Source organism: Acomys russatus, chromosome 17 (assembly GCF_903995435.1).
Source record: "Acomys russatus chromosome 17, mAcoRus1.1, whole genome shotgun sequence".
NCBI lineage: Eukaryota > Metazoa > Chordata > Mammalia > Rodentia > Muridae > Acomys > Acomys russatus.
The window spans coordinates 63,511,815-63,526,691 of NC_067153.1; the positions used below are offsets into that span (position 1 = coordinate 63,511,815).

The following is a 14,877-nucleotide window of genomic DNA, read 5'->3' on the forward strand; positions in this document are numbered from 1 at the left end:
CAGGGTCCCATTTGTGAAGATCAAACAATACTTAGGACTCTGGGATGGAGGGACCTCAGAAGCCGGGGGCTCCCATTCAGTGACCACTCCTCACACGGAAGGGACGTGGCCTGAAATGAGGGTTTTCTTCAGGAAAGATGTAATCTGGCCTTACATTACTTTTATAAGTTTATTAGTGGGATACAGGAGCAGAGAGCTGGAGTCTAGGCAGGTCCAGACTGGATGGAGACTCCCAGCCCTCCACCAACAGAGATCATGCCGGATGCGAATGTGACCAAGTGTCTGCTGCAGGCTAGGCCAGTTCCTGCAAGACTGTCCATCGACACACTTCAAGTCTCATGGGCATCAGGAGGACCAGGGCCAGCCTAGAGGGACCCTTCATCTGCAAGGGGCGTGTGGACAAATCCTCATGAAGTTATGGAAGGCTAGGAGAAGTGGTCCTTCGCGCTGAGGCAGAAGGATGTGTGGGATAACCTCAACCCTAGAGTCCTGGTTAATAAACACAAAGGAAGCGGGATTGGAGAGCAAGGAAAAGCAGGAAGTGAGCGACAGTGGGCAGAACGGGAGGGTTTCCTGGAAGAGACTCCAGAGAAGACCAAACCTGGCTAGAAATGGGGGAGGGGGGAGGGACCAGCTGTCAGCTTATCTCATGGTTTTCTTTGTGGGTGAGCCCAAAGCCAAGTTCTTTCCCGAAGCTTCCTTAAATTCGCTTGCGCTACCCAGTCTGGTCTTGGTCTCTCCACGGGGACTGCAATTCCCACTACCAGTGACACAGCCCCCAGACAGTACGCTGTAGCCCCCACCGACAGAGCTGGGTCGGTAGCCGTAGGTGCCGGCAGCGCCACTGAACCCAAAGCTGGCGCCTGCGCCGCCGACTGTCCCAGGCACAGAGCTGCTGATGACCGCTGTGAAAGAATGACAGGGGAGGCGTCAGGGGTTTGTCCCTTCCAATAGCCGACCCCAGTGACTCAAACATCTCTCTGCTGACTGGACTCTTCACGCGGGCCCCAAATTTAAGTTTAGTGACGTATACTCAACCCTGAGAAGACCAAGCTTTGAGAAAAAACAGCCCAGATGTCACAGGATGCCCATCAGACACCTGCTCTTTCTTGGATGAACAAGAGTAGCAAGGTGTCCCTAAAGGACAGGTGTAAGACGCAAGCATTAGCCGGTCCTCACATTTAACCTAACACACCCTTATGTTGTTCCTACTGTGCGTCCGGTGGCTTGAATTGAGGTGCTTGTGCTCAGCCCCTCTCTTAAAGAGCCAGCATTAGCACTGATCTGAGTCACGTGACCGCATAGGTGTCTCCTCCCAGAAGGCAGTGTGGGTGCGGGTGGCAGGAGAGGGCACACAGCTACCGAGTGTCACATCCCAGCACTGGGGAAGGGACGTCGTGAGTGTGCCAAGTCAGGACTGCGGGAAGCCAGCCGCCCTGGTGAGGAGGCAGCTCCTCGTGGTGGAGGAGGCAGGCCGTGGAGCACAGGCCACTCCACAGAGGCCCTGGTGGCAGACACCTACTCCTCCACTCTATGATTGTTGACTGCCTAGGACCATGGATGCCCTCAGAGACAGGAAGTACTCACAAATGCTCACAGCATTGGTGTGTTCTCCAGACATCCTGCACAGAAAAAAAAAAAAACAAAAGGCACGGGGTCCTTCATCACACTTCGGATCCTGAGCTGGCCTCTCCACTCACCAGGCAGTGCCTAGAATCACCGGCCAGTCTAGTTTCACCACCACCACCACTCCCACCAACCCCGCCCACCAACCCCACCAGCCACCCACCAGTCAGAAAGAGTTAACAACCTCTGTCTCAAGGCTTGAGCTTCCAAGTCCCTCTTGCCCTCTCACTCTACCCTCCTCACTACCGAATATAAGGACTGTGCTCTCGGGGTCCCACACTAACAGAGATGTGAGGGCTGTGCTCTCGGGGTCCCACACTAACAGAGATGTGAGGGCTGTGCTCTTGGGGTTCCACACTAACAGAGATGTGAGGACTGTGTTCTCGGGGTCACACACTAACAGAGATGTGAGGGCTGTGTTCTCGGGGTCCCACACTCACAGAGATGTGAGGGTTGTGTTCTCGGGGTTCCACACTAACAGAGATGTGAGGGCTGTATTCTCGGGGTTCCACACTAACAGAGATGTGAGGGCTGTGTTCTCGGGGTCCCACACTAACAGAGATGTGAGAGTTGTGTTCGGTTCAACGATGGAGTTTCGGGTCCCACACTAACAGAGATGTGAGGGCTGTGTTCTCGGGGTCCCCACTAACAGAGATGTGAGGGCTGTGTTCTCGGGGTCCACACTAACAGAGATGTGAGGGCTGTGTTCTCGGGTCCCACACGAACAGAGAGTGTGGAGGGCTGTTATTCTCGGGGTTCCACACTAACAGAGATGTGAGGGCTGTGCTCTCGGGGTCCCACACTAACAGAGATGTGAGGGCTGTGTTCTCGGGGTCCCACACTAACAGAGATGTGAGGGCTGTGTTCTCGGGGTCCCACACTAACAGAGATGTGAGGGCTGTGTTCTCGGGGTCCCACACTAACAGAGATGTGAGGGCTGTGTTCTCGGGGTCCCACACTAACAGAGATGTGAGGGCTGTGTTCTCGGGGTCCCACACTAACAGAGATGTGAGGGTTGTGTTCTCGGGGTTCCACACTAACAGAGATGTGAGGGCTGTGTTCTCGGGGTCCCACACTAACAGAGATGTGAGGGCTGTGTTCTCGGGGTCCCACACTAACAGAGATGTGAGGGTTGTGTTCTCGGGGTCCCACACTAACACCACTGCCAGGGCCCCTCTCTGCCTTTGGTGTTTCTCTTGAGCCCATTGCTTGACTGCTAGGGAACTGAGGCCTGAGCAAGCAGAGGTGAGGGAACAGGGACAGCTCAGGTAGCAATGAACAAAGTGCCAATGTGACTTTAAGCCAGTCCTGGGATTTCCAAATCCAATGATCTGTGCCTTGTCCCTCCAACTCACTGGACTTTGTGCAGCCTACATTGTTATAGAGTATTTTTAACTGACTGCCTTTTATGAGGGGAAAATGCAGTTCTCTTAAAAGAAGGTTTTATGTCTCTATGGACAAAACCGGAACTACAAAACCGAATAAGAAAAGAAATGCCACTAAAAAAAAAAATAAATACAGTGAAAACAAAGTGAGTTAGTCGGGGGAGGTACACTGTCCCTCCACGAACACAAGTCATTTGAGAGAGCCAGCGAGTACTTGAAGCTGGCAACACTTAAGCTGAGACTCTGAAGGGCTGAAGGAGAGTTTAAAGGACCCTGCTGTCACACTGTGTGCTGGGAAATCACTCTGGAATGTTTGTGGTTAAACTGAAAAGCATCTATGGCAGGGAGCTGGGTCTGGGGAGGATGGCAAAGACTCTCCCAGCCCCCCTGCTGCCCCTCACCTGCACTCCTCGCCCTCCAGCAGCTTCCTGTAGGTGGCAATCTCTATATCCAGGGCCAGCTTCACACTCATGAGCTCCTGGTATTCTCGCATCATCCTGGCCAGCTCCTCCTTGGCCTGGTGCAGAGCGCCCTCCAGCTCATCCAGCTTGGCCCGGGCATCCTTGAGCGCACAGTCACCTCGCTGCTCGGCGTCAGCGATGGCTGTCTCCAGATTGGAGCACTGAAGGGCAGGAGGTGGTATCCCTGGTGAGTTCTGAGGCACCCAGGTACCATTGTGTTCTCTAATCGTGGGTGGGCCCTGCTCTGTCCTCCTACACTTCCTGGGTTGCATCTGGCAGTGAGGACTTTCACTTGGCCCCAGGGAAGTCTTGTAGCTTTGGTAGGGAGCCCTATCAGGGTTCTGGACTTCGGATAGGAACAAAGCAGGGAAGAGCTTTCTAGGAGAGAGTGTAAAGAGGAGACAGGCCAGGAAGGCACTGAGCCTCTCTGCCTTCCCCTGGGGGCCTTGCTCACTCACCTGCTTCTTCACACTCTCGATCTCCGACCGCAGCCTCTGGATGAGCCGGGTCAGCTCGGAGATCTCACTCCTGGTGTGCTTGAGGTCATCCCCGTGTCGGCCAGCTGCCTGTTGCAGCTCCTGGAACTGCCAAGTGGCAAGCAACAGAGCAAACATAAGACATGAGAGTTGTCTAAGCCTAGTCTAGCACAGACAACTGACACGGCCGCCTTCGCTTAGGACTGTGAGGCAGAGGAGACGGATGCTCCTTCATAGCCTCTTCCTGTTCAGCTGCCCCTGGTTTTTTGTTTTTTTTTGTTTTGATTTTTGTTGTTGTTGGTTTTTTTTTTTTTTTTTTTTTTTTCCGTTTCCCTTAAGCCTGGCTGACCTTCCTGAGAGTTAGGTTTGGCCACAGGACTTTTGGAAGGCCCACTTTTGGTGTCTCTGTGAGATGGATCCGCATCACCACCATGAACCTCCCTGCCTATAGCCCTTGGAGGTCCAGATGAAACTCAAACTCCTGCCACGACATCAAGGTATCCTTTCTCATTGGCCCTGCCTTCGTGTGTCTGCTTCCCAGCTTTGACAAATAGCCCTTTAAGGTCCCCCATTGATGACTCTCACATGTCCTCACACCTCTGAGGGAATAATAAGCTTTTCTGGCCCCCAGAACTTTTGCCCCCCCCCCCGCACGCTCCCCCGCTTCCTTAAGTAGCTGTAGCTCAGCCAGGTCAGGAGGCACTCTGTCACCCTCTGATTAGGTATAAATTCTGTTCCCATGAGCCTGCACTCCCAAAGTCAGACATGCTAGACTTTCACAACGTGCCCTGTGCCTTCCCCATGGGTGGATGTTTTGTTTTACTTCTGAATTCTCAGTGCATAGCATAGTGCCTCTCTGGTACTCAAGGAGAAGATCAGATGACTGAGTGAGAAGCCAATAGGCTGTATTCCCTCCACTTCCCCTTCTCTCAGCCAGCTGGGGTGAGCACAGGTCACATGAGTTGCCTTGTTGGACTTGGCAGGAGGTTGGCCTTAGCACTGGGTCTCAGTCACCCCCTGCCCTTGGGTTGCCTACTGAACAGTCAACAGAGGGCACCCCAGTTCAACCTCATGGTCTTTAGCACTTCAGGGTGGAGTTTTGCCTTGCCCCATCCCTGTCCATCTTAAGCACCCCAGCCAGTGCCCCAGCAGCATGGCCATATCCCTTATGTACTAAACACCCCTGGCAAGCTCCCTGCAGCCGTGGGGCCCACTTATCCATCTTTAAATGGTGATGATGAAAGCTGGCCTCACCACACTGTGGCCAGCACCCAGTCAGGGCATCCCTCAGCCCTTGGTGAAGAGTGGGTGCTGATAACCCACAGAAAATGGTGGGTAGTCACAGCTGTGAGGCACGTCTGACTCTTCTACAAAGGACTGAGGAGGTGACAGCCTGGATCCTGACAACCCACAGGGGTTGTGTCGCACACACAGCCACTCTCAACCCTGACTCTTGAGACTAAATGGAGAGGGAGCTGGTGGCACTCCAAGCCCAGGCCTGTGTGGTCCCTTAGGCCCTGACGGCTAACCCTTCCCCAACAGGCTAAACCTCTCCTCTCCATCCCAGGCTGTGAAGGAGAGATAAGGTCGGCCAGGGGCGATTCCCCCAGGGAAAGAGCCCAGTGAACAGCAAGGAACAATTAGAAAGTTACCATCACGATCAGAGAGACCAGGTTATCTAAGAGTCGCCTCACACCCACGCCCTTCAGGGGAGCTAAGATGTGAAGGATAAAAACGCCCTCTTCTTCCTGAGAGATAAACTTGGACCCTGAGGAGACCTGTGATTTTACCACGATGACAGAGCTGGCTACTGCCCCTACCTACCCTCCCCAGCGCACATCAGAGCTCCCTTCCTCCAGAAAATGAGTCCTGACCAACCCCACCTACTCCTGTGTTAGGACACTTCGTTTGCCTCTTGCAGGCCGCACCCTGAAATGGCTGCCATAGGTCTAAGGGGCAGACCACATACAGAGCTGCACCTTCTCCCGTCTTGGTCAGTGTCATATTACCGACAAGCCGGGGGGCTGCGGTGAGTCATGGAACAGAGAAAGGGAGACCAAACCAGATCCCCCTCACACATGCCTCTGGACAGGTGTACAGTCAACTGCACCTTGGTCTGGTACACCGTCTCGGCCTCAGCCTTGCTCTTCAGGGCGATGTCCTCGTACTGAGCCTTGACCTCGGCGATGATGCTGTCCAGGTCCAGGTTGCGGTTGTTGTCCATGGAGAGGACCACAGACGTGTCACTTATGTGGGACTGCATCTGAGACAGCTCCTGGGGGGGGGGGGGTGGCAAGTACGTGTGAACCAGGGAAAGGTGACTAAACAATGACCTTATCCCAGCAGGATGACCCCGGGCCACCCCAAACCGGCACAAGTAGTGTTCCCTGGAGAGCAGGTTCTCTGTAAAACAGAGCCCAAGGATCCAATACCATGGTGTCAGACTGCCCAGTACATGTGAAGCCAATCGAGAAGAAAACCCAGATATTCGTTCCAAGATGGGACAGGAGCAAGCAAAGCGAAGGAAAATAGCCTGCCTGGCTGTCTATCACCCAGTCTTTGAACTACAAAGCCCTCTGCACCCAAAGGCTGGAGGGCTGCAGGGCTCTTAAACTGACTGATAAGTAGCTAGCTTGTCATCACAAGGCCTTCCTGAATGCAAAGCTAGAGGCGAGCGTCAGCCTTACCCCCTCGTACAGACACTTGAGGAATTTGATCTCTCCATCCAGGGCGTCCACCTTGGCCTGCAGCTCCACCTTGCTCATGTACGCTGCATCCACGTCCTAAGGGGAATCCAGACACCTGCCACTGATCTCTCTCTCTCTCTCTCTCTCTCTCTCTCTCTCTCTCTCTCTCTCTCTCTCTCTCTCTCTCTCTCTCTCCTCTCTCTCTCTCTCTCTCTCTCTCTCTCTCTGGAGCCCCATCCTGAGGCTAACTGTCCCAGGAAGAGACCCAAGACCCCAAGGGTTTGACTTCAGCCCAGACTCACTGTGAAGACTTGATCCCCCTTCCCCCAAGGCAGGGTACAGAGCCTGTTCCTCCCCACCTTCCCTGAGGCAGCCACAGTGATTGGTCAGAGATGAGAAGAGCTAGAAGGGGGCTTGATCCTTCCCAGAGTCTTTTGCGGTTCTGGGCATAAGCTGGGACTGATTATCCACGACGGCTGGACTCCTGTGTGGCATGATCTGTGCTAGGCACTCTCCAGTGTCCACGATGGGCACACCCGGCCCCAGGCCCTTTCTAGGGTGCACGGGCCTCATTCTCTCCTCTGCTCTTACCCCGGCTCCCACCACGGGGGACTGAGGCCAGGCGCCCTCCTTACCTTCTTAAGCACCACAAATTCATTCTCAGCAGTTGTGCGCTTGTTTATTTCTTCTTCATACCTGCAGGGGACGATGCATCAGTGAGTGGGGCGGGGGGCGGAGGCGGGTCAGTGTCTGTGTGTGTGTGTTCTCCCTGGGGAGTACAGGATGTCTGAATTGTGGGTCTTTAAGCAGGTATTTTCTGCTGTCCGGACACGGTGCAATTGTTTGGCTGATTGGTCAATGGAGGGACCTGGGCCTGGTGGCTGGAGGGTTTGGGTCTCGGGTTCTTCTGATGCCTGAAGGATGAGTCAAGTTTTCCTCCTCTTTTTTTCTTGGCATCCAAGTAACAGGAAAGGGGACCTTGCCAGCAGAAACAGTGCTGCCTGCCTGACACGCTTACCAACGATGCCGTTCGGAGTCCAGGAAGCTAGAACTACCCCTGCCCAGGTCAAGAAAGAATGTGGCTCGGATGGGTTGCCAGGACCCAATGAAAATGAGAGGAGAAGCCCCCTGGGACCTCCACCTCCTGCTCTGTGGGGTTTCCTTGGAACTTAGGGCACTACACCATGGGTGAGCTTAGGAACCAGAGTCCTGTGTTGAGCACACACAGCGGCTCCCTAGTAGGGTTTTAGCACATGAAGAACAAGTCGTCTGTCAAGGCATCCCTGGCACTGCCCAGCAGGCTGAATACCCATGGTCCAGCCTGCTTAATTATGCCCATGAAGGCTCTCATCCTGCCAGGCCATCCCAAATGGCTTGTTCTACCCAAGTTCTGTCCCCCTGAGGCCACAGGCAAAAGTCCCAGGACCTGCGTAGAAAGCCCCGGGAATCAGCTAGCCCACATAGCGTCCCTGCTCACCTCTTCTTGTAGTCCTCCACCACATCCCGCATGCCCCTCAGTTCGGAATCCAGCCTCACTCTGTCCCCAGACAGCGCGTCCAACTGTTTCTGCAGGCTGCTGACGTGAGCCTCATAAAGAGGCTCCAGGTTCTTCCTGCAGTTGTTCAGGTCCAGCTGCTGCAGCAGCTCCCACTTGGTCTCCAGCACCTGGTTCTGCTGCTCCAGGAAGCGGACCTGGAACCCAAATGCATAGCCACCTGGAACTCAACCCCACAGCCACCTGGAACCCGAGCTCACAATTACCTGGAACCCAAACCCACAGCCACCTGGAACCCGAGCCCACAGCCACCTGGAACCCCAACACACAACCACCTGGAACCCAAACCCACAGCCACCTGGAACCCGAGCCCACAGCCACCTGGAACCCAAACACACAGCCACCTGGAACCCCAAACCCACAGCCACCTGGAACCCGAGCCCACAGCCACCTGGAACCCAAACACACAGCCACCTGGAACCTGAGCCACAGCCACTTGGAACCCAGACCCACAGCCACCTGAGCTCACTCCACAATCAATAGGGGAGAGAGGATGAGAGACGTTCTTTCCAGAGGAAAAGGACAGGCTTGATCTGCTATGTGACCTTCAAAGCTAAGCTCTGGGAAAACAAAGTGCCACCTAAGTACCTCCCCCCAGGAACCCATGGTCTAGCTCTGGAGAAGGCAGCCCTAGTTGTCAGGAGGGGCTCAATATGCGTTTCCCTCCAACCTATCACAGTGTTGGCTGTTTGTCTCCCAACCCAGTCTAAAACTGCTACGTCTATATTGACAGGCTGTGGGAATGCCACTCTGTAGCAAGGTCTTAGGTGTGAACTTGCCTGCTGGCTTCCTACTAGTCAGGGCCTGGTGGTCTAGTCTGTGTTTTGGCCAGCTCCCTCCCTCCACATCCGTGGCCTCTCCCAGCCTACCTGGAAGCCACGCGCTCAACAGGGCTGGGACCTTGAGCTCTCTAGGTTTTCATGGTCAGGAAGTTTTCGTTGCTCAAGACCCGCCTACCTACTTCTTGCTGCTCAGACTTCCCTATGCGTCAACATTCCTAGAGGGCTCATTGAAATGCAGACTGTATGGGTCCCTGGCATTCTATACCTTCTGAGACCACAGGGCCTCCCCTCTGCCTGCCTGGCTGTGCCCTGCTGCTTCTCTACCAAGAGGCCACCTACTCTGGCTCCGAACGAAGCTCTTTGCATGCCTTTGGACCTGTCCCTCAGCTCTGCTGTCAACGGTATTGTCAGCTACCTCTCTGCTCTGTCCTGTGCTGTGTCTGTATCCTGGGAAGGGGTCCCACCATCCTGTCTCCAGACGGGGCGCCCCCCTGCGGGGCAGTGAAGGTGGAGGAAGAAAAGACATACTTAACCATCAGCAACCGCACCTTGTCGATGAAGGAGGCGAACTTGTTGTTCAGAGCCTTGATCTGCTCCCGCTCCTGTGTGCGCACCTTCTGGATCTCGGGGTTCAGCTCCACATTGAGAGGAGCCAGGAGGCTTTTGTTGACAGTGACCTGGTGGATGCCTCCAGGCGGGCACAGGGATGTATTCGAAGGCCCAAGAGCCCCGCTGCCAAACATGCTGCCAGCAAAGCCACTGGCCCTATTCCGCCCAAACCCGTATCCCCCCGTGCGCCCGCTGCCACTGGCCACATTGAGGGAGATGCTCCGGGCGCCCCTCAGGCTGTAGAGACTCCGACTGCTGAAGCCTCCACCGAGCCCTTTGCCACCTGCCCTGTAGGAGGACGAGCTGCCTCCCGCCAGCACGGCTGAGCAGCCGCTGAAGCCCCTGTTGCCAGTGGCTCCTCCAGGCTTGCAGGTGAACTGGCGACTCATCGTGGATGAACCACTGAGCGGGGGATGAGATGCACAGCTTCACGAAGAGACTGGCTGTTCACCAGCTCGTGAGCTTGGCCTTCACCCTTTATAGAGCACAAGAGAACAGCTGCTCTAATTGGTGGGTTTAATTTGCCTGGGAGGGAGAAATCATTTTCTCCTATCAAAAATCAGAGATGCGGGGTAACTTGAAAACCCCCAAAGTGCTGGGCTTGCGAGTCCTCTGTGTGTAATTGAGTCTTATCTTATTAGCACGGGGTAATTAGCGGGCCCATGGTATCCCCAGAAAGATCTTGTCTAGGAAGCTTGTCATGGTCCCAGCTGTCCTTCTCCAGAGGGGGTTGTAGGCGTGCTAAAGGAGACGTCTAATTGACGGTGTCGCCTATGAGAAATCTCCCACCTGTGCCAGCATCAGATCATCTGCTTCAGGGACCCTGGCTTCATGTGGTTAAGGCCTGCCTTCCCAAGATTGCTGGAGACAGTTCTCATGGCTGACTCGCCGGGGATGCAGGACGGGAATTCAAATCCAGGCTCCACCCTCTCTCCGGTGGTGAACCTCCTGTGGTGCCTCCAGATAGGTCCCTGGATCCCCTGCATCTGCCAGGTGTGCCCGGCTTCCACCTTAGTTCTGAGGCCTTAAAGGGATGGTCACCGCCACCGCCACCATTTGTGCCGGTTGACACCGGAGCAAACTTTTGCAGTGTGGAGAGCCCTTTGCACATAGCTCACTCCATCCACTTACGCCATCCTGCCAAGGGATGGTGACAACCTACGTTTCATAAGTGGAGCTTACGTTTAATAAAGCCTTTCTCTGTAAGAATCCCGGAGGACGAACATTGCCTCGGGAAACACAGGCCTCTGTGGCGAGGACTCATTTCTTGGTCTTCTGACTCAACATTCAGAGACACACGGGCCTGAGCATTTGCCCACCCTGACAGGCAGCCTGCCAGCTGCTTCCTCCTCCCTCGGCGCATGCATCCACTCTGTCACTTAGCAAACTTCTAAGGCTGAACGCTGAGGTGCGATGTTAGGTCCTGGACTCCTGAATTAAGGAAACCTAACTTGGCTCGGGATTCTGGGCGGTGATGCTAGTAACTTCTTTGCTAGGTGTAAGCCTTCCACCAGCTGATTGCTATACACGTCATGAAGTGCCCCTGACATCGCTGTGCCAAGCAAACTCAGCCTTCCTCTCCTCTTCACACAAAGCAGCCCTTTGGGAACATGGGACAATGGCCAGTGACAATCCTTTTTGTCTTTTCTCACTGACCATGATGGCTCTCGTCCTCCCAAGCTCCCTGGTGAGGGATGGATGCCAACAGTGTCCTGATGTGGATGCTCAGCACCGCAGCCGAAGCCACACCCTGGCGGATGCCTTCTGGCAAGCCTTCCCCCAAACCTTCTCAGTCACTCGTCTCTCAACAGGCATGGAAACAGTACTCAGGCATAGCTAGTGTTAGTATGTTTATTTATTTATTTATTTATTTATTTAGGGTTTTTTGTTTTTGGCTTGGTTTGCTTTTGGTTTTTTGAGACAGGGTTTCTCTGTGTAGCCCTGGCTGTCCTGGACTCACTTTGTAGACCAGGCTGGCCTCAAACTCACAGCGATCCGCCTGCCTCTGCCTCCTGAGTGCTGGGATTAAAGGCGTGCGCCACCACACCCGGCCAGTGTTAGTATTTTTTAAACTGCCAGAAAGAATGAATGTCATGAGCAGCTTTGTTAGATAAACGTGGAAGAGGGGAGGCAGAGCAGATGCATGGACAGACGGCCTTTTAAAGAGGACAGGACAGGACCTACCTACCCACAGACAGCCTCCTCTTGCTGACTTTGTGAAACAGCACAATGTGCTGACCCACTGGTGCTCATCCTGTGGGTCGCGACCCCTTCAGGGGCCGCATATCAGATGTGTGTGTGTTATGATTCATACCGGTAGCAAAACTGAAATTAAGAAGTAACAACGAAATGATTTTGTAGTCAGAGGTCCCACAACGTGAGGAACTGTGCTAAAGGGCTGCAGCATTAGAAAAGTTGAGAGCCACTGTGCTGGACTCTACGCTGCTGTGCTGGACCCTAGGCCGCTGTGCTGGACCCTACTTCAAACTACCAACTGCGTGGCCCCTGGGGCGTGTTTGCTCCCACTGTGTGCTTTCTTCCCCCCTAGAGGTGAACACACATGTGTTAAGCTGAAGCCGCCAGGAGTGAGGAGGCACACGACAGCCCTACAGAACCCAAGCACACAAGGGAAGAGGTCGCATGGGTCACGGGAACTGCCCATGGCTTGTGGGGCTGTGTTGACCATACATGCATGACATGACATGTATGCATGGCTGCATATGCATGAATGTATGTCTGTATGACAAAATTAGATAGTGTCGGATGCAGGGTCATCCAAGGCTTTCTCAGAGGCTCCGATGAAAAGGACAAAAGTGTACTGGATGGTTTTACGTCAATCTGATGCAAGCCAAAGTCATCTGAGGTGAGGGAGCCTCAGCTGAGAAAGTGCCTGCATGATATCAGGATGTAGGCAAGCCTGTAGGGCATTTTCTCAATTAGTGGTTGATGAGGAGGGCCCAGCCCACTGTGGGTGGGGCCATCCCTGGGCTGGTGGTCCTGGGTTCTATAAGAAAGCAGGCTGAGCAAGCCATGGGGAGCAAGCTAGTAAGCAGCACCCCCTCCACAGCCTGACCTCTATGTCCCTGCCCTGTTAGAGTTCCTGTCCTGACTTCCTTCAGTGATGAACAATAGTATGGTATGGAATGCTAAACAAAATTAACCCTTTCCTCCCCGAGTTGCTTTTGGTCATGGTGCCTCATCACAGCAGTAGTAACCCTAACTAAGACAAAAAACAAACAAGCAAAAAAAAAAAAAAAAAAAAAAGAATGCTGGTTCTATGCCCTTGTCCCAAGAGCTGAGTTGGCAAACTCCAGTCTGGAGCTGGGACAAAGCCTTGAAGGAGTTAAGGGTTTGGTTCCTGGGAACCCAGCTCCCACTCCTCACCGGGCGAGGGCTGTGGTTCTCAGTCCTAAAGCAGTTGTGTCTGAGGTGCCCTGTGTTCCCTTTGCCAGTGTTACTTGGTTTTTGCTTTCTGCCGACCTTGGCACGCATTCCCCTGCCACAGTCTGCCAGGCGCTGTGCTTCTTAATAGACTTGCTTAACATAAGCTGGAAGCTCACGCGAGACCTCCTGGTCCCAGCTTCTGTCTTCCGTATTTTCTCATCCAGGTCCTCCCCTCGACCTCTCAAAGCTTGGGACCCTTATTCCTGTGGGTACAAGTGAAGATAGTTCTGAGCTGTTGAAGCTGCAACATGCTTGGATGCAGAGGTGTTGAAAGAAAGCTGAGACTGAGCTGTACGGACCGGACCCTTCCTGCTGGCTGGCTTTCACGGTAATGAAAGGTACCGATGTAGACTGGTAGGGAAAAGTGTCACCAACAGTCCTGCTCAGCTTTGAGCCCTGAGTGCTACTGTACCAAGCAAGATGTACTCACAGATGAAATAGCAAACATGACTGCTAACTGTCGTGGGTGCAGCCAACTGCTTTCTGTTCGGATTTAAGGCCTGGGCACAAGAGGAAACTCACATCTAGTTCTAGAAATCAAGACAAAAGAGAGGGTGAAGGGATCACAGGTCCCCTGTGAGAAAGCCATGGTTATTGTTAAATGGATGTCTTACACCTGTGAGATTACAAGCTAAGCATCAGGTTTATACCCTCCGCTTGGTGCTAAGGAAACTTAGTTTTGCAGCGGGTGGCACACTACAGACACACTGTTCAAGCTCTCGATGATCATTGGTTGTTTCTGTAGCACAACGGCTCAATCAGCAGCCATAGAGGGAAGAAGGTAATCAAAGCTCCATTACCCTCTCCGAAGCCCAGAGAGCGTTGTGAAAGAGAGGGAGGAAAGATTCAGGAAGTAGCCAAGCATGGTAGCTCACGCCTTTAACCTCAGCTCTTAGGAGGCAAAGGCAGGTGAATCTCTGATTTCCAGGCCAGCTAGGGCTACATGTGAGGCCTTGCCCCAAAAGTAAGAAAAAGAAAGGAAGGACTCAGGAAGATGCTAAAACTTACAGGACTCAGGCTGTCCTTTCCCGGGGTGATAGAAGCAGAAACACGTTAAAAGCTCAGCCTCAGTGGACGTGAGAATCCTGCTGGCCTAGCAAGAGTGCCAAGTGACCCTGTTTGTAGCCTATGGTAACAGAAGTCATTGAGCTCTGCTATTTGAAGAAATGTCAGGTGCCAATGCCAGTGTAGCCATGGGTATCACAAGGACATGGGAAAAGAGTAATGGAAGAAAGAGAACCCAGAACTCTGTGCTCGCCTCTAGAGTGAACAATTTTTATTTTTCCCACCATTGTTTAGCTAGATGCTAGAGAGAGAGAGTTGCGAGCCTGGGATCACATCTGGATCAGGGTTTGTGCTTGAGAAAGGAACTGCAGACTTTCACCCTGACAGACCATCTGAGCCCCAACAGTCAAGTATGTGTGGGTGACCTATGGCTTACAGCAATGACACTTCAGCTCCAAGTGATTTCTTTATTTGGTTTGGTTTTCCAAGGCAGGGTCTCTCTGTGTAGCCCTGGCTGTCCTGGACTTGCCTTGTAGACCAGGCTGGCCTTGAACTCACAGTGAAGATCCACCTGCCTCTGCCTCCCAAGTGCTGGGAATAAAGGCATGCACCACCATCTCTGGCCAAGTGATTTTTTTTTAATGAGGCTGGAGCATCATTTCTCTAAGCCATAGAGGAGGGATCCCTTTTACTTTAGGGGTGTAGCCACTGATAGGTTGACTGTGACCCAGTAAATAACTCCATACCCATGTTCATGAAAGCAAACCTAGTGGGATGTAATAAGCAAACAAACAAACAAACAATAAAAGTATTTAAAAGGTCAGAGAGATGACTCTGTGGGCTAAGG

The 14,877-nt window shown here is 53.3% G+C and overlaps 1 protein-coding gene across 1 annotated transcript; it reads right to left on the reverse strand.

The window, feature by feature from the left end:
* Positions 1-618: 618 nt before the first annotated feature.
* Positions 619-9,973, reverse strand: LOC127201706 (keratin, type II cytoskeletal 73). Its single transcript, XM_051160398.1, has 9 exons — positions 9,521-9,973; positions 8,113-8,327; positions 7,271-7,331; positions 6,636-6,731; positions 6,059-6,223; positions 3,931-4,056; positions 3,413-3,633; positions 1,588-1,622; positions 619-905 (listed from the first exon to the last, which is right to left on the reverse strand). The coding sequence occupies exons 1-9, from the start codon at positions 9,968-9,970 to the stop codon at positions 643-645; spliced, it is 1,632 nt and encodes a 543-aa protein (XP_051016355.1). The 5' UTR covers positions 9,971-9,973; the 3' UTR covers positions 619-642.
* Positions 9,974-14,877: the final 4,904 nt, after the last annotated feature.

What these genes read in the sequence shown, in the direction of transcription:
- LOC127201706 (XM_051160398.1), bottom strand. Translation starts at nt 9,970, where the DNA reads ATGAGTCGCCAGTTCACCTGCAAGCCTGGAGGAGCCACTGGCAACAGG. An exon ending in GTGGAGGACTACAAGAAGAG is followed by an intron (nt 7,332 to 8,112) that starts GTGAGCAGGGAC and finishes CGTCCCCTGCAG; the next exon opens with GTATGAAGAAGAAATAAACA. An exon ending in TCAAGTGTCTGTACGAGGGG is followed by an intron (nt 6,224 to 6,635) that starts GTAAGGCTGACG and finishes CCCCCCCCCCAG; the next exon opens with GAGCTGTCTCAGATGCAGTC.